Source organism: Rousettus aegyptiacus, unplaced genomic scaffold (assembly GCF_014176215.1).
Source record: "Rousettus aegyptiacus isolate mRouAeg1 unplaced genomic scaffold, mRouAeg1.p scaffold_m13_p_10, whole genome shotgun sequence".
Taxonomy (NCBI): domain Eukaryota; kingdom Metazoa; phylum Chordata; class Mammalia; order Chiroptera; family Pteropodidae; genus Rousettus; species Rousettus aegyptiacus.
In genome coordinates, this window is record NW_023416285.1 from 3,155,567 (window position 1) to 3,174,113 (window position 18,547).

General features: G+C 57.6%; 1 protein-coding gene across 3 annotated transcripts in view; it reads left to right on the forward strand.

The window, feature by feature from the left end:
• Positions 1-875: 875 nt before the first annotated feature.
• CRMP1 (collapsin response mediator protein 1) overlaps positions 876-18,547 on the forward strand; it is a 43,314-nt gene continuing 25,642 nt past the window's right edge. The window contains exon 1 of one of the 3 annotated variants that reach the window (XM_016161238.2): positions 876-1,375. In XM_016161238.2, coding sequence (XP_016016724.1) covers positions 995-1,375 — 381 coding nt within the window. In that variant the 5' untranslated portion in view covers positions 876-994. Of the gene's footprint in view, positions 1,376-5,210; positions 5,479-7,591; positions 7,639-18,547 lie in introns of those variants that run through there. The other 2 variants (XM_036227488.1, XM_036227489.1) reach the window with 2 other exon arrangements.

Genomic DNA, 18,547 nt, shown 5'->3' on the forward strand with positions numbered 1-18,547 from the left:
TCTGCTGTGTGGGTGTCGCCGGAGTGAGCACCACATATGTGTGTGAGTCACTGTTTTGGGTGCAAAAGTGTACTTTTCCCACCTGAGCGAATGTGAACCTAGAACGTCCCTCTCGCCCTGCCGTTTCATGCTTCCTGCCGCTGAGCACCGACTCGTGCGTTAAGTGTGTGCGTCTCTCCTTCAAAATGTCAGCTCCCGGAGGGCAGGACTTGGTCTATTTTGTCCACGGTGCTGGCCCCAGCACCGGAAACGGGCTATACACCAGCGGTCGTGCAATATCGCATCGTCGAGTGAATGAACGCTGTGTCCAGTGGGTCTGTCCTGTGTGCCATCTCTGTGTGATGTTGTGTGTGCGCGGGGCTGGGTGACTGCGAATTTCTGCGGTGTGTGTGTGTGGCTGTTAATAGACTTGGAATATGTGCAAGCATGTGTGTGTGTGCAAAATTGTCTATAACGTGTGTGTGTCTGGGGAGCGTGTGCGTAACCGACTCTCGAGTGTGTGCCAGCACGCTTGTGTATCTTCCGCGTGTCCGTATGGCGTAATTGTCTGGTGTGCGGGTACCAAGCCGTGCGCGCCTCAGGAGCGGGAGTGAGTGTGAGTGCATGCTCGCGGCTCCCGCCCCTCGCTCTCCGCGCGCCCTGCGCTCGGCCCGGGGGCGGGGAGTGCGGGTGCGGCGGGGGCACTGCGGTGCGGCTGCCCGCCCTCGGCGCTGCGGCTCGAGTACGTCACCGGCCCTCCCCGCCCTCGCTGCGGTCCCCGCCTCCCGGTCCTTTGTAGCCGGCCGCCGCGCTCGCCGCCAGCCGCGCGGAGGCCCCGCCCCGGCCCCGCCCCGCCGCGCGCCGCGCCCCGCCCCGCCCCGCCCCGGGCCGCAGTCGCGCCTGGGCCGCCGCGGGCCCGCACCCAGCGCGGAGCGCGGCGCGCGGCGGGGCGCACGGCGGTGGCCAGGGCCGCGGGCGGGCGGCAGCGCGGGCGGGCGGCCGGCCTCGGACCGGGATGGCGGACCGGCGGCGCGCGTGGAACACGGAGGACGACCTGCCCGTGTACCTGGCGCGGCCGGGCAGCGCGGCGCAGACCCCGCGCCAGAAGTACGGCGGCATGTTCGCCGCCGTGGAGGGCGCCTACGAGAACAAGACCATCGACTTCGACGCGTACAGCGTGGGCCGCCGCGGCTCGGCGCGCACGCCGCGCAGCGCTGGCCGGCCGGACGCCGTGGGCCTGCCGGGGCCCGGCGGCAGCGAGGACACGGCCAGCGACGTGAGCGAGCCCTCCGGCTCGGCCGTCAGCTCTCCCGGGGAGCGCGACGAGCGGCTGCCCGCGTTTCGCATCCGCTGCCCTGCGCCCCGCGACCTGCCACTCGGCCGGGACAATGGCCAGGTACCCTCGGGGCGCGCGTGGGCCGGACGCAGGGGGCGGGGCCCTCGGGGTCGCCGGAGGGCAGTGCGGGGCCGGAGTGCCGCGGCTGATGCCACCCGGCTTGGGAGAGCTGCGGAGCGCCCCTCCCCCACCCCATCGTAAGGAGGTTAGGCGAGGTTGCGCGACTCCGTCGGGACTGGCCGGCATGGGCTGCGAGACTGCGGATAGCCCTTCGAGGTCCACTCCCCTTTTTCTCTTCTGCAGAAAGGGGGAGCGAGGTTCTGAGAGGGGAAGTAAGTTGGCTAAGCCGCTACGTGATCCTTAAAACGCGAAGGACCTCTGGGGCGAATTGCATCGAGGGGTCTTCATCCTGAGCTTTATGAAAAGGGCAGCTCCGTTCCGCATTCGTCCATTCATTCGTTCACTCATTCATTCACTCGTCGGTAATGATAGCGCATCCACGATGTGCCCGGCGCTGGGCGGGTTCAGTGGCATATGCTGGTGGTCGCACAGCTTAAAGCCGGAGGAAACCTCCTGAGTGCTCGCCCTGCGCTTTCTGGGGGGACAGATTGGGTTAAAGATTTAGATCACGGGGCAGATAGAGCTGGAAACCGATAGCCCCAAGCGCTGGCATCTTTAGGGGCCGCTTCTGAGTCCCACAGCACAGCGCCAGTGTGCTCACTTCGCAGGGCAAGCTGGAGGCTGAGCGGAGATTTGAACCCAGGTCTCTAGCTTGCTAGACTTGGAGCTCTCCCCGCCCCCAGTGGGGAAGAATCAGGGAGAGGAAACGTCAGGCCTTGGAGGTCGCGCAACCATGGTTGGTTGGATGGAGGGCACAGTTTTGGGATGCGTGGTGAGGGTCAGGGTCAAGTGCCTGGAAAACGGAAGTTGGAGCACCCCAGGGCCTGCTTAGCCCAGGAGTCAATGTCTGAGCACCGCTCACGTCTGAGACCCCTGGTAGGCGCTGAGATCCTGGCTCAGCACCCCAGCCCCACCCCAGGCCAAGTTCCCTGTGAGAACTGAATCAGTTAATTCAGGTAGGTAGTGAGCGTTCAATAAATGTTCGTTGTTGAGTTTTATTATAATTTTTATTAACCTTTCTCCCCTTAAATGATGTGAGAAGCGTAAGTACGTGGAAAGGTGGCAGAGCTTGATTCGGACAGAAATCTGGGAGGGCTTCCTGGACGCGGGGAGGTAGGCCGGCTTTTGGCGGCCACAACGCAGTAAGTCTCCTGACCCCAAGCCCTCGCAGGCGGCTTTCTGCCCCTGTAACTCGGGAACTCTCCACGGTCCTGAACCGGGCGCCGCGTGAAGGGGTGTGGTGAGGGTGGGCGCGACGGAACGAGATATCGAGAGTGTCGGGTCTCCTGTTTTCTGTTTGTTTGTTTGTTTGTTTCCCCTAGCCCTCTTTCTCCTCCCCAGCCCACCGTACTTCGCTGATGGCCGTCCTCGCTTGGGATTCAGGCTTCCGCGCCCAGGTGGGGGGCCAGTACCAAGGAACCCTGGTTTTCCGCTAGGGCACTTCACCCTCTTGAGCTGCGGCTTCTTCATGTGTGACATGGGGGCGGCATTCTTCTCCCGGCTCCCCCCTCAAGGCGGGGTGGGGTATTGGGGAGTCTAGGGGGGCTTTGTGCAGGGCCTGGAGCTCTATGGAAGCGCGTCCTGTTGGAGCCGCAGTCAGTGTTACGAAAGCTCTGCCCGGGCCGGCTCCGCAGCCTCTCCCATTCCTCCTTCCTCTCCCCGCTCGGGTCCCCTCTCCCTTTTCTCCACGGCATCCTCGGGAGTGGACAAAAGGTGGCGCCTCGGGCGCGCAGAGGGCTCCGGAGGCACTCGAGGTTCAGGACTGTGGAGCCGAGGAGGGCCTTGGGTCTCCCTGGGGCGAGCGTTTTACTTTTTGTAGACCGGGCAGCCACGGGGCTGGGGTTCCGGGGCGGGCCAAGTTGCTCCTGCGCTTTGCAGAGGGGGCCGGCGCCCTCCCCACGCCGGTAAAGCTCTTTCCCGGGGAGGGAGGAGGGGTTTCTGCGGCGCAGGCGCAGCGTTCTCCAAGGCCGGAGGCCGAGCGACTGCGGGGCTTTGTAGCCGGGAAGTCTGCTTGGGAGCAGCGGTCTGTTTGGCCAATCGCGGGCCGATGCCCCGCCCCCGATGCACACGTGGTCTTGCCCCCGCAACCAACCCGCCCCCTCCCCGCTCCACCTTGGAGCTTCCCTGCCCAGGCAGGCCGTTGGGGGCGCCCTGGTTCATGGGACCTAGGACTTCACAACGCTGAGGGAGGGACCGTAGGTGTCTGGGCAGGGAGAGAGTCCTCACTCGCAATTTCCGATCACCAGCAAGGATTTAGAACCCAGCTCAGAGCCGAGGATGAATGACTGAGTGTAGGGGAATGAATGAGCTACAGTCCAGGTGCGCCGGAACCTGGCTTCCGGATGCTGCTGAGCGGCAGTGAATATGCTTGGCACCTGAGACACCACTTTACCTTTTAGGCCTCAGTTTCCCACCTGTAAAATGGGAAAATTATGGCCTAGTGTTCCTGGAATACTAAGCTTCTCCTCATTTGTGAACCTCCAACCCCACCTCCATTTTAAGGCGGAGGAGTCTCCGGCCTCCTGCCCTGCACTGGGGGACTGGCCTTCAGGTGCTGGCGGAGAGAAGGGTTTCGGGACCCGACCTGCATGGTGAGGAGCTTCCCCACGCCTAGCACGCCCTCCCTCGGGTGGCAGCTTGGAAGTAGAGGAGATACGTCTTTATACAGTGCCCGCAGGCTTGGATTCTGCAGACAGAAAGTGGGCTGCAGAGGTCAGCGCTGTATGATGCCCAGAGATTTGGGCCACCTGTCCACTGCGGTGGGGGCTTGCTGGCCTCTTTTTCCTCTCCCGTCATTAAGTTTATCAGGCTGTGCCCTGGCCTCCTGCCTGCCTTTCCTGGAGCGACATCTGGATCATGGGTTGCGGGGTCCCTGTCCACTCCACTGGGAGGCAGGATGTCCCCTCCCTCCTCCCCGCCTGTTCTGGGGGTCGTGGGAACCTCGGTGCACAGGTCTAGGCCTCTAAGCAATCACCGTCTGGTGGGAAAGACGGTGGGGACGACCTGGTGGCCTCCGTGCCAGGCCACTGTGTGATGACAAGCTGCCGCAGGGAGTAGGTTAGCCATTAATTAGGACCTTGTCTTCCGGTTGCTGCTGCACGGCCCCCCCCCACGCCCCCACCTCCTGCCCGCGGGTTCAGTGCTGGGGGTTGGGAGGGTGGCAGGGAAAGCCTTTAATGGAGAAGCCACTGGAGACGAGTCTGGGAAAATGGGTTAGCTTTTGTCTGGCGCAGGATTTTCAGGAAGAGCGCACAGCTTGAACGCAGGCTCGGAGCTGGAGGCGCAGTGCTCGGTCTGGTCAGGGTGTGGCATGAGGGATGGACCGAGCCGGAGGGGGCGCGGTTTCTGAGCGGACCCTCGAGGGCCTTGAACGCTGCAGCAGCTCGGGCGGGTCCTGAGCACCCGCGCCCGCTCCCTTCCCCACGCAGCTGTTCCGGGCGGGGTGGGGGGCGCGCTGGGTGCGGCGCGGCGCACCTGCGGCGCTTCCCCAGGGCTGGGCCTGCGCCTCTGAAGGCCGACTCTGGATTTTAAAAGAGCCCAGAGAGCCAGCCCGTCCCCAACGCGAAAGCGAGGCCAGGATCCAGCCGAGGGCGTGTGCGCGGGGCGCGGGTCGGCGGGGTTGGGCCGTTAGGGGGGCGGGGGGCGGAGTGGGGGATCGGAAGGGAAGCGCTTCCTGGTTCCAGCCGAGAGGGGCGAATCGGGCTCGGCTCCGCGCCGCCGGGAGGAGCTGTCTGTCTGCAGCGCCCTCCTCCCGTCCTCGCCCCCTCTCCTCCTCCCGCCCCCCGCGCCGAGCCGCGAGGTGCTGGCAGCCGAGCGGCGGCGCGCGGGCCGAGAGCCGGGGCAGCCGGCGCGTGGGCAGCCGCGGGCTCCGAGCCTCCGTCCCTCTCTTCATCCCTCCCGGGCTCTGTCGCCGCGCCCGCGGGGAGCGGGACCGAGAGACAGCCGTACAGCGCGCAGGACAGCCCACAGGTCCACGGGCCGGGCCGAGGGCGCCGGAGGGGGCCATGTCCTACCAGGGCAAGAAAAGCATCCCGCATATCACGGTAAGCCGGGCCCCGCCCCGCCCCGCGGTTCCTCGTGGGATGGGGGTGGTCGCCGCCAGGGTCGGGATCTGCCGGGGGACCAGGGCGGCCCCCGAGGCCTTCTGAGACGCGGCGGGTGGGGCGGGGCTGGCCTCGCATTGCAGCCCCCTCCCCCAGCCTCTGGGGACAATGGGGGTAGGGGGAGCCCCGCACGGCGGGGCGGGGCTGGCGCCTCGGGTCCCTCTCCCCACGGGCTTGCAGCCCCCTCCCCCCACCCTACGGGATGTGCTGGATGGCGTGGACTGGGAGGATGCGGAGCCGAACAAAAGAGGGAGGGGCGCGGCGGCCGAACCCCCTTCCCGGGGCCCTGGAGCTGAGCCTCCTGCGCGCCGCCTTCTCGCGGTCCAGCTCTGGCCCCTCGCGGCCGAGTTTCTAACCCGCAAGAGAAAGAAAAAAGAGCGACCACCAACTCCTACTCCCCGCGCCTAGCGATGGATGAAAGTCTGGACCTAGAGACAGCGCCATGATGGAGGGGCCCCTCCCATTCCTCGCCGCAGCTAAAAATAACCGAATGGGGCGGCACTGGGCTGTATGCCGGGAAGGGTTAACCCTGGTGTGCTAGTTGGGGCTGAGCAGTGGGGCTGTGGCCCTGGGTGTGGCCGGAAACAAAGAATCCCTGGTCTTTATGCTTTGTCTCTGGGTGGGGAGCTGAGGGTGTCAGAAACCTGTCCTCCACCTCATTCCTGCCTGGCTCTGGCGTGGAACCAAACCTGAGGCGGGTGGACCCATGGGCCTTGGGTGCTGGGTGGCAGAGCAACCAGCTGCTGGGAGGCGGGACTCCGGGCCTGATGGAACCCTCCAGGGGACGCATGCGGCCCGAGGACAGGAGTCCGGGCACCCAGGTCAGGGATGGGCCCTGGGCACCCGCAAGAAGACAGCCTTGGTAGGAGGAGGAACCAGAGGCTTCTGCTTGCCTGCCCAGCTATTGCATTGAATCTTCTCAATGCATCTTTTGTGGGAGGCGCTGTCCCCATAAGGCTCCCAGAGGCCAGAGCGCTGGCCCCCTGCACCCTGCCCAGCTCCAGGCTTAGTCTTCCCTAAGAAACCCCCTCTTGGGCCCGCTCAGGTCTTGCCAGGAGACCTTCGCTGAGTTCCCATCCAGAGGTGTGACCTCTGAGGGTGGGGGCCACCTCTTACCCATCTTTATCCCGGTGCTCTGAGACAGGGTGATGTAAATGACCAATGTCTTGATAGTGCAGCTGGCTCAGAATCAGTGGCCGGAATGTGCTTGCCACTGGCAGTGTGGGAGGGACGTGTGGGGGAGGTGTATGAGCAGGTTCCTCTCTTGGGACTTGCTGACCCTGCGCCCCCAGGGGAGCTGAGGCAAGCGACGGCGTGGGCTGGTGAGTCGGGAGCTCGGGGTCCCTTTGTGGCCGTGGCCATGGCAGGCTGAGCTTCTCTCAGGACCCGTTTCCAAGGGAAGTTTAACAAGGTGGTCTTGGAGGTGAGTCTGGGGCACGGTGGCCTTGGAGTTGTGCAGTCCTCAGTCTGCACAGCGGTCACCCTGCCTCCCAGCGGTGGCCCGCTAGAGCGGAGGTGGCCTGGCCAGGCTTTTGCACCAGGTGGATTTGGGCGTACCTGTTGGCCCTGCCGCCTCTCTGAGCCTCCATGCTCTGATGCCCAGAGTGGGCCTGACACCGGCCGCATCTCAGGCATCCAGGAGGAAGGACTCTGGCAAAGCAATTCGTGAGTGTTCGACACTTAGGAAAGGCCTCAGAACGGCTGGCTAATCCTGCTGCTTTAGGCCTGTGCGCGAAGCTGGTAGTCACCTCGCGTGCAAAAGGGAATCAGGTGGAGGGATTCCAACAGCGTCAGTAGCATGGGGAGGAGAGGTGCTGAAAATTCGGCTTAATTCTGGGGAAGAGGCTTTTGATGAGGCATTTGCATTCCATTTGGTCCACATAAGCCACCGCGTCCAGAAAGGAAGATTTGTGGCTTGAAGGAGGAACGACAAACCAAAGAGGATGGTCTTGGGCGGAGCCCATTTGTAGGACCCTCGGCTTCCTCCGGACCTTCTGCTAATAGTGTCCATGTTGTGACAGGAACAAGAATGCCACTAAATGGGTGAACGGGCCCTGTGGCTCTCCAAATGCTGCACCCTTAATCTCATTTACTCATCTGGTAAGTTAATAATAAAGCACCTGGCCTGTTCCGAGGACCGTGCTGGGTGCGAGAGAAAGCGGGAGTGAGCGTGGCTTGCCCTTGACTTCCCGGACTCTAGCGAAGACTGGCGTTTCAGCAAAGTGTGGACGGAGGGCGGTCCTGAGGGGAAGTACGGGAGGCAGGAGGAGACACAGCAGGGACACCCAGCCTGGTCCCAGGAAGGGCAGATGGGCAGGGAGGACAGGGCGGAGGGAGGCCCAGGGACAGATGGGTGTGGCGTGCTGGATGTCCTAAAGGAAAGTCGTCATCGTGGGAGCCCAGCCTCTGCCTCCAGGTGCAGCTTGTCTGAGCGGTTGGAGCAAACCCTGGAGACAGTTGGGATGTTGACGGCCATGGCGTGTGTGGCCAGTGGACAGACCCAGGGGTTTGAAAAAGGACCAAGATACAGCTCTCGGCTGTATCTCCAGGTCCCACCAGCTCGATGTGGGGTCACTCTGTGTCCCTGTGAATCTCAACTTTCTCATTTGAACAATGGGGATAAGGTCCCAGCTTCGGCAGTGAATTAAGAGATAGGAGAGCGGACACTTGAGTAGAAGAGGCGGAGGGACGTCCCGGGGGGGGGCGCGGTGGACGAAGGCAGGGAGGTGGCTGTACTATGACACGTCTGCCCATGCGGGTTATGATCGTGGTGGCTTCCTTTTTTCCCTTCCACCTCAGCCTCTTTCTGAGATAATAGAGTAGCCTGATAGAAGAGAGGGAAAAAAGCCGAAACACTTAGCTTCAGCCCCCAAGGATTGTTTAAAATATTTATTAGGCTCTCTTTCATGTGTGGCTTTTTACAAAATTAATGGCACAGCTGGGGATTAACTAAGCTAAAGCTGTTTCTGGTGCCCGCTGTGGTGAAGTGAGTAGAATGTTCTGGGCGTGGCTCCGGGCAAACAAAGGCACATGGCTTCCTGGCCTTGCAGAAGCTGGTGGTTCTTGCAGAGCCAGCAAACAGGGAGGCCACTCCATGGTGCGGGGAGGAAGAGAGTGCCATCATGATGGCTAGGGATTTTTTATTATTAGAGACAAGACTTCACGAGTACCGGCCTTCTGTGATTTTGCAGAGTATTACGGCATTGCACAGTCTTTCCGTGACTTCGCACTTGGCTTTCACAGCAGTCCTAGGCGGAAGGCGGTCTAGATGCATGATTCCTCTTTCCCAAAGAGGAGACTAAGGCTCACAGGGACTTGGCGGCATGTGGAGGTTCATGCAGTGGCCTGTGGAGGAGTGGGGAGCTCAGGTTCAACAGAGGGCCTAGGCAGGCTGGCCTGCCTGCTATGAAAATCACTACCTGATTTGAAATCTGTGTGTGTGTGTGCGTGTGCATGTGTGTATGTGTGTGTGTGTGTGAGAGAGAGAGAGAGAGAATGTGTGCTTCAGTGTGTGTACGTGTTTGTATAATTGAGTGCATGTTGATGTGTGTATGTATGTGAGTGTATGTCTTTTGGGTGTGTGTGTGTGTGAGGTCAAAGGGTGAAGATGAGCAGGAAAAAAAGAGATCAAGTAAAAGTCACATCGGACTGAATTACTCTAATGTGCAAATATGCAAAAGCGTGAGGTCTGTTTTGCTTCTTCCTGGGGACAGCATTCAGCCGATCTGTAGCTATTCAGTTTATCTCCCTGCCTTTTTACACGAAGCATTTGAGATGCTACGGTGATTTGTCACGCACAGTGAAATGAGATGGAACGAGGGCGAGGCGAGGGCCAGAGACAGCGATCAGGGACCCTGTACGGAAGGCACTGATGGAAGATAAGAAAATGCCAGGCATTCCGGCAGCCAGGGGTCCCCAGCTCATGCGCTGCGAGCACCGTAGTGTACTGAAAAAAATGCTCTGCATGAGCTGCTGAATTTTGGTTAGCATTCAAAGTTTATGTTTGCTACAACCAAGTCTACAATTTCTTTTAGCAACACCTATCAGGTGCAGCCCTGAGCACTCATGAGCAGAATGATGTTGAATGGGGTCCAATTTTTTTGTGAGCGAAGGAACCTCTTGCCATGGAGACTATCAGAGGACTGTGCCTCGAGCATTTTCAAGTCGGGGGGCGGGCAGCGCCGTGGTGCTGAAGAGTAAGCGAGCGCAGTTGAGGCGCTTTCATGAACGGCCCCCTGAGGCAGACAGTCACGGGGTCCCAGGGATGGCATGGTAAAGGTTGCTGACTTATTTGGCCCTGTTTTAGGTCTTTAATCCCTTTAAGAACGCTGCGGATTTTTACTGCGGATTTTTACTTGCGACACTAGTCCCTCCGTACCTGCAGGCACGCTTTCTGAGACCACCGCCTCCCCACCCCCGCCTCACCCCGCCCCATGGCTGCCTGAGACGGCAGATTATGCCAAATGCATGAACCCTTGTTTTCTCCTAGACATACCTGCGCTGCATGACTTCTCTTTGGTGTATCCAGATTGCCGGCATCACTATTCTTGCGCTTTGGGGCCATTTTTCAGTAAAACAAGGGTTACTTGAGTATAAGCGCTGTGATTCTGCCATCTGGTCACTGAGACAGGTGCCCAGTGTCTCACGGATGGGGGGCGTATACTGTGTGGACAGCCTGGGCAGAGGGACAAGTCACATCCCAGGCAGGATGGCATGAGGCTTCATCGTTCTACTCAGAACGGTGCACAATTTAAAACTTACGAATTGTTTATTTTTGGAATTTTCCATACAGTGTTTTCTGGCAACGGTTGACCATTTGTCAGTGAAACCAGACACAATGAAATTGTGGGTAAGGGGAGGAGAACGGCATTTCTAAGTACACGCTAAATACAGAAAGGCTGAGATTCTTTGCCCTAGAGAGAGGCAGTGACCAAATAATAGCTTTGCTCTAAGAAAAGATAACTCTGAATCGCTGATGGTGGCTTGGGAGAAGGGGAATGGGGTCGAGGATGCTTTGTAGAGCGGCCGCTCTAGAACACAGGAAAGCAAGTAAAGAGAGGCCGGTGATGGCTGTGGGCACAGGAGGCTGCACTTTCCCGCTCATTCCTTGGGGCTGGGCCCCAGGCATCTGGAACACTCTCCCTGGCCAGGCTCACCCTTTCTGGCCCTTTGCCTTTGTATAAGCGATGCCCGTTCCCTGCAGAGAGTCCTTCCGCCTGGGGCCGGAATTGTGTGCACTGCCGCCTCGGTAACTGGTTTGTGCACTCGGCTGCGAGCCCTCGGAGGGCTGGGACAATGTCTAATTCTCCCCGGCGTCCCCTCAGGGGCATGGTTGCGCACCGGCGGCTCACGGCAGGGACTCCGGACCGCGCGAGCGGGTAAATGAAGACCAGATGGCAAAGTGCCTTCTTCGCTCGGTGAGGCGTCAGCCCTTCCTGCATCTGACTTTCCTCAACAAATGTCCTATCTGCAGTTGCCACCCAGAAGGAGAAGAGGGTGGCACAAAGGGTCATGGAGCTAAAAAAGGGCCTCCCAGGGCTCCTTGGGCCTTGGGGCGAGGGCAGATTGATTCAGTAATGGGCTTCGCAGCATTTCGCACTGAAAAGCAAGTTCATACAATAAGAACCTTCCACATACGGATTGGACCGTCACAGTGTGTATCTCCCCAGGACCTTGGCGGGGTGACTACTTGGGGTCAGAACTAGGGATCAATTCCATGAGAAGACTCAATGGATCCGATGCAGAAATGCATGCAGTGAACAGGTGGCCGTTTGGGGGAGATCCTGTACCAGTCCCTAAGTTATGCTGCCTGTACTTTTGTTCATACCATATTTATAGACTATTAGGGTTTCAGCCCTAATAAAATCTCAGCAAATATTTGATTTATACAACCTCGAAGTCGGAAGGAACCTTCGAAATTACGTAAAATGGTTCATTTTTGTGCATTTAAAGAGGCAGGAAAGAGTGTCCTTTGCTTCTCCCCCACCCCCACTTCCCCTCTAGTGTATGAATTCTAAAGCCGTTCTTTTGCATGCCTCCAGGGACAGGGAGGTCACCACTTAGCACAGCAGCCGCTTTGCTCTCGGGCGGCTCCGTTGTTGGAAAGTTCTTCGGCGTGTGGAGCGAGAGTCTGCCCTTCGCTCTCCTTTTGCCCGCAGAATTTTCGCAGACCCCTTCCTCCTCCATGCGGATATGCCCAGAGGCTCTGGCACGTATTTCGAAGGACTTAGGACCCCCTCTGTTCCGAAACAGTCCCCGTTCTTTATTCCTCATCTAGCACAGTTTCCAGGTACAACGTTTGGGTTTTTATTTCCACTTCCTTTTCCTTTCCTCCCTTTTTCTTTTTTTCTGTCTGTGATTTCTGGGAATCCAGCACAAAATGGATCCCAGATAAAACTTAGTCATTGGGCACTTTTAACTGGTTTTCAAACTTTCCAGGGTCATCGACTTCTTTGAGAAACCAACAAGAACCGTGGAAACTTCCAGGCACAGAACGTTTGGCATAAAATGTAGGATTCCAGAGGCCAATCTCTGCTGTATCGAGGGCTTCTACATACTATATATTATCCTAAGTAATCCTGTGCTTTGATTAGTTCCACTGACAGATGAGGAAACCGAGGTACACAGAGATCAAGCGTCTTGCCACAGATACTGAGAAGCTGGGTATAGGATTAAGCTGTAGTCCTGGCGTGAAGGATCTCACAGGCAGAAATAAACATGTAAAAATGAGCCAGCAGATGAGACGAAACGAAGTCATGAAACAATGCTAACTGGAGGTGCAGGCCACATGCTGTGGGAATTCCAATGGGTGGCAGCGTGCTCCCGAAGTCAGGACACCGTGCCTCATGGGAATCGGTGGGCACAGCGGGCGCGGCAGGAAATCCAGGCGGCAAGAAGGCCCTCGGAGGGCACAGGGCTGTGAAGGTGCAGTTTAGGGAGCCAGAGAGCAGTTTGAGTTGACAAATACGGTGGCACGAGGCGGGGGGAGGGGGGGAGCCATCAGGCCCGGAGGCGCCTTGGAGGGTGTACTTTGTCCTACGTATGAGGACAAGCTGGTAGAGGGTTTTAAGTTAGAGGCCTGACATGGCCGTATTTGTGTTTCAGAAAGGTCGCTGGCTGGTGTGTGGAGGGGACCAGACAGGCTGCAGGGAGACAGATGGCCAGGGCTGACCTGGGGCAGGTGCAGTGGGAGGTGGGAATCAGCCGGTGGGTATGAGGACATTTCCGGAGCAGATGCATCAAGATCTAGAAAGGAGTTGGGTTTGCGTGTGAGAGGTTAGGGAGAAGCTGGAGATGGAACTGAGTGTCTGAGTGCGACCTGTGGCCCCAGGTTGCAAGGACATTAATATCGGACGCTGTTCTAAGTGCTGCCCCGTGTTAATTCATTTAACTGTCACACCGGTGCTCTGCATTGCAGGTGGGAAACGGCAGCACAGTCAGGGGAGCTTGTTTCAGGCGCGGGGTGAGGAAGGGTGTGGGCCAGACTAGAGCGCAGGCGGTCTGGCCTCTGTCCCCAGCCCCTGACCGGCAGACCCCACTGCGTCTTTGTTAAATGGGACAGTGGTGGGAGCACCTGGCCCGCTGGGGCGTGGTCAGCGTTTATCAGGGGAATAGGTCTCGCGTTTAATCTCTCACTGCCGGAGAGCCCGTCGTGGCAACCTTCCAGCCCTTTGATGGGTCTCACTGGTAACATTTTGGCTACAATTGCAGCATTCCTATCAGGAGGGAAGGGGAGGTGCCTGGCGTCGGGAATGTGCTTGATAAGTAGCTGAATGGGTATGTACGGTCTATTCCCATTTACTCCCATTTTGCAGAGGGGAAAACTGAGGCTCAGACACGTTAGCCAGGCACAGTGAGGAGAACACGGGGATGACTACCAGGGGACACTGGGCCGTCACCGCAGGTACCAGGTGGCACCAGGTGCGAGTGAGTCTCCACCATCTCCTGGCTGTGAGACCGTGAGCAAATGACTTCACTTCTCTAAACTTCCTCATTTGTGGCAATCGTAACCACTTCTTAAGAAGGCTTAAGAATTAAACACGGCAATCTGTGTCACGCAGAAGCGACATGTAGTAGGTGTCAAGAATGTGATTTTCTCAAAGCAAAGGATTTCTGTTCCGATTGCTTATTACAAGGGGACAGCGGAGACAGAAACCCCGACGGCGGTGTAGACAGAGGCAGGTGCAAGCGGAGACAGGGAAACCCCGACGGCGGTGTAGACAGAGGCAGGTGCACCTAGCAGCCCCTGCCACAGGCAGCCAGAAGGCCCCGCCCTCTCCCAGGGCCATGATAGGGGTGTGTTATCTTAAACCAGGTACTCAGTCCTTCAGGGAGTATTTCCTGAGTATCTACCAGGTCCCATGGGGTCTGAGATCTCCCTGTTATAACTGCAGTTGTCATGGAAACAGGCCTGAGCTCACAGAAGAGGCCTGCAATCCCTGGGGGCTGCCCGTGTTTCTGATTCATGAAGGAGGAAAATGCCACCGTGTCCCCTACCCATGTGAGTGGAGAACAAATGAGTATTAAATAGATTTGGTGCCAGGCCTGTTGTCACTTCTAGGGCTGCTTTCCTGGAGAGTGTGGCAAAGGGCCGCCCGCCAGCCGAAGGCCATCCCCTGAGGCAAAGTCAAGGGCAGACGGGCTGGTTTTCTGCGAGTGAGTGTGAGTACGCGGCTGCCCCGCACGGCAGTACTTGTTTCTGCGAGGAGGCTGGCCGGGGCACCTGCGTGGGGAGCCGGGGTGGAGGGGGACCAGAGAGCAAGGGTAAGACCTCAGCCATGGAATTACGAAGTTTTCGAGCTAGAAGTCTCTCAGACGGCAGTCACCGCACTGCCCACACAGAGCCCCCGTGGGGTGTCAGTTAACTCTGGCGCAGTCATGCCACATGCTGAACAGCCTTGAAGTTCTGCTTACATGTTTACAACCACAGACATTTACTTGCCGCCCACAGGCCCGTGAGCGGCAGAGGCTCAGCAGGGCTCAGCATGTTTCGTGTTCAGGCTTCCGTGTGGGCCGGGGGTGCCCCTCCTGTCTTCTCATTCTGGGACTCGGACCGAAGGAGACCCCGTTTCTTGGGCCCTGTGGTTTTCATGGTGGCAGGCGGACTGTAAGAGGCTGAGCCGTAACCCGCCTGCCTCTCTTAAAGCTGGCGCTCAGGCGGCGGCCCCACCTCCACTCTCATCCTGTTGGTCAAAGCGAGTCACGTGGGCGGCAGGGCAGGAAGAGTTGCGAAACAGGTAGCAGCCTGCCACGAGAGGTTCAGCGTCGAGGTTATCTGGGGCGTTTGCTAATAACAGATTCCTGGCCCACCAGCCAGACCTGGTCAATGAAAGTGTTGACGAAAGCCCCCGGGTTGGAATTTTTAGCAGGTGATCCCAGTGGATTGGTGGACCCCGTAGGCTCTGGCGCCATGTTATGAGGTGTATGTGCACGGATGAGGTGCGCCAGCCTGTCCAGTTGGAGTTTTGAGTTGCAGACACGAGCTCACCATCAGCGGCTTGTAGGGTTCGAAGGATTTATAACTAGCAAAACTCACCGTGACATTTGCTTTGTCTTAAGGGAAAGCCATTCCATGTGCATTTAATGCATGGAAATGCACATTTCTACAAAAATGGAGCTTCCTTGACCTTTCTGAGACTCATTTCCATGATTGCCCTTTGGAGAGGAAAAGGTTCTCCATCTTCCCAGAAGCGAGTGTTCATTCAGTACTCTGAGCCCCTTCCTGCTGATGAATCAGGCAGCCTCGTCGGGATCTGTGTGCACCAGCAGCCCCTCCCCCCCCCCGCTCCCCACGGAGCTGCCTTCAGTATGAAGACCAAGCCACTGAGGGCCCCTCTCTGACACCCATTTATTGACTCCAGATTCCAGTGTCTGCGTTCGTGAAGCATTCATTGTAGGAGAGGGGACGTGGGGGTGATGCCCTCCCCCAAACCTCCTGGAGGGGGGAGAACGACGGGATCGAGAGAGACCGTATATGCTGGAAAACATAAGCCGTCCTCACTTTGGTCCTGTGGGGATGTAAGGATTAGAGAGAGGCCGGGGAGCCGAGAGGGAAAAGCAGCTAGACACGCCAGGCTGGATGAGATGGGACGGGGAGACGGGGCGGGTCTCTCGGGCTCGGAGAAACCTCGCCCAGGGGCGTTTCAGGACCACGGACAGCGCACAGCTCCCGGGTCCTTCTCTAGAACCAGGGACTTTCAGAACTGTGGATATGTGATTCACTTTGCTGAAGTGCTTCCCTTCTCCTCCAGTTTTTGGCTTCATAAATGTCTCGTGGTTCAGAACCCAGCTCAAACTCAAACGCCCCCTCCTCGATGACGTAGCCACCGTCTCTCCTCGTCGTCTCTGTAAATAAGTGTTGGTTCTTCGCTGTTTTCAAGATAACGGGTTGGCAAACTAGTCATTTTGGGGTGAGTGTTGGTTCGATGAGAAAAGCACCTCTCTTTCCTTCTGAGGCTCCGCAGACCTTAACAGATTTTCCCTTACTGTGGCTTCGTGGTGGAGACGACAGATTTTATTCCCACCGTGCAGTGGGAGAACAGCACTGGGGGGGGGGGGGTTGGATGCTTGACTCAGAGATAGGCCAGGGTGTGAGAGGTCCCCTGCGGTCGGCCGCGCCTCCAAGCGAGGCCAGCTGTTGTTTGTTTTGCGGCTGCAGGGGTTGGAATGCCTGAAGCTTTACAAGCTAATTTTCGTAAGCGTTGCTCAACATAAAACCTAATGTTTGTGAAGAGAACACAGGCGGCCTGCCAACCCCCCGCCCCCCCGCCAGTTGGGGCTGCAAGGGCAGTGATAGCAGGTTTGGGGGGAAGCCCTCCCTTCCCCGGGCTTTCCGCTGACGCCCGGGCCGGTGACTCAGTTTCCGCCCAGCACCGCAGGTCAGGCCGGCACCTTGTGAGAAGGCCTCTCGGCAGCATCTGCCGAGCGGAGGCTTCCGGGGAGTTTTAAAAGCAGAAAAGAGAGGTTTCTGATTGGTCAATCCACTTTTTTCTCTTTGTTTCTTTCCTCCCTTTTTACCTCTTTCTGCTGCTTTTCCTTCTCTTTACCATTTTTTAATCTCTTTTTTTCTCATTCCCACTCTCTCTTTTCAAACATTCTCTTTCCTCTCCCCTCTTTTCCTGCCTCCCGTCTGTCACCCCCGCCCCCACCACCCCACTCAGCAAACATTTGCCGAGTACAGTGCAAGCCCCCTGGTGGGGCCCTGGGGATGCACAGTGCCCCCTGGCTGGCAAGGGATGTCCAGCCCAGCGGCAGATGGCCATGTGAACAACCACCATGCAGGGTGATGCGTGTCGTAGGAGAGGGGTGTGCAAGGGGCCGTGGGGACGTGGGGGAGGCACCCCGAAGTCTCTGCTGGGGTGAGTCGGTTACTACCAAAAAAATCTACTTGCCGTGGAATTATCACCGTATGGCGACTTTGGTATTTTGCGTTTTCACCTACCATTTTACTGTTCAGCACTATCGTTTGTTTTTAAAAATTCTTGGGAAATATCTTAGTAGCGGAATGAGACCCCGTTAGTGGTGCACTTATATGATTGTAAATAATTCTGGATCACATCTTTGCGTATCATTCTTTGACCTTGTTCGCGGCATTTTCGTGTGGGCAGATCCCTAGCACCAGATTTCTAGGTCGAAAGTCGTGAACGCTTTTGAGGCCCTGGGTACGTTTTGCAAACTTGACTGGCACTTCCTGTGAAATCCCAGCTCCGAGGAAAACGTCGCGATCATCAGTTGCCCTTTGGTCCACTTCTGCCCAGTGCGCTCGCATGAGGTCTCAGTTCAGAAACGTTTGTGGTTTGTGGTTTGTGGTCTTCCCTGAGGAAAACCTTTCTGTTACATTGTGACCAGCTCACACTCCTTTTCACGCATGGCGTAAGAGTCGGTGAGAGTCCGTTAGAGCCCCCCTGAGCTGGCACCTTCACAGCTCTCCACGTCTCCCACTGAGGTCATGAGGACACAGCAGGTGCCTCGACCTCTGGGCCTCGCTCCGAGCATCCTCCCCTGCAGTCTCTTGTCTTCGTTGCCACGTGGCTAATCCTTACTCATTCTTCAGGCTCAGAATGAGCATTATTGTTCCCCCGGGAGGGCTGGAGGCCCCCTCGGCGTTCCCGCCAATCTCTGCCCTCCCCTCTGTGCCAGCCCTTCCCATGCTGGGGCCCAAAGGCCTGGTTATGGCTCATCCTCCCCCACTGGCCCGAGAACTGCTTACGGGGAAGAACTTTCTTTGAGCGTCACCTCCTCCTTCTTTAAACGAGTGTTCATCGAGTGGGGTTCCCACTACGGAAAATGGCAAGGAATAAGCAGTGTGTAACTCTGCCTGTGATTTACACGTGCCAGGCATGTGCTGAACACTTTGCACACCTACCCCATGGAGTTCTCTTGGCAGCCCTGTGAGACACGGACACTTGTCCCCATTTTATGGATGAGGAAGCTGAGGGTAGGAGAGGCTAAGTCACATGGGCAATAAGTGGGAAAGGATCGGAACCTACATCTGTCCGATGGGACATTTCATTCACTGATCCAAGGACGTGAGCCGCGCTGAGCACAGTTTATTTTAGGTCACCGCCGTCACTGTGGCATGAACTGGCAGTCTCTGGCATACCCTAGCTCTTAGATTCCTGTTGAATTTTTAACTGACTTTTATTTTGGGGGGGAACACACAAGAAACCTTCTATGGAAAAGTCAGTCTCCTTGCCAATTTTTTCACAAAACAAAAGGATCTAAGTTTGGAAGATATGTAAGCCTTACAAATGAGCAGAGTTAAGGACCTGGACGTTCCTGTCGTAAAGACAATCTTTGCTTCTGTTTAGCCCAGAATTTTCTGAGCTCCGTACACCTGGGAATTCCCTGTTGAGACATCTACTAAGACTGCTCTCAGCTAGAGTTCCAAGGGACATGGCTTTGAAAATGCCAATTAAAAGGCTAAACACTACTAATTTTAAGAAAGAAAGTGAGCAAAGTAAGCAGGTCCCACCAGGGCTTGCCTTGCTAGCGAGCGCACTGGCCCGAG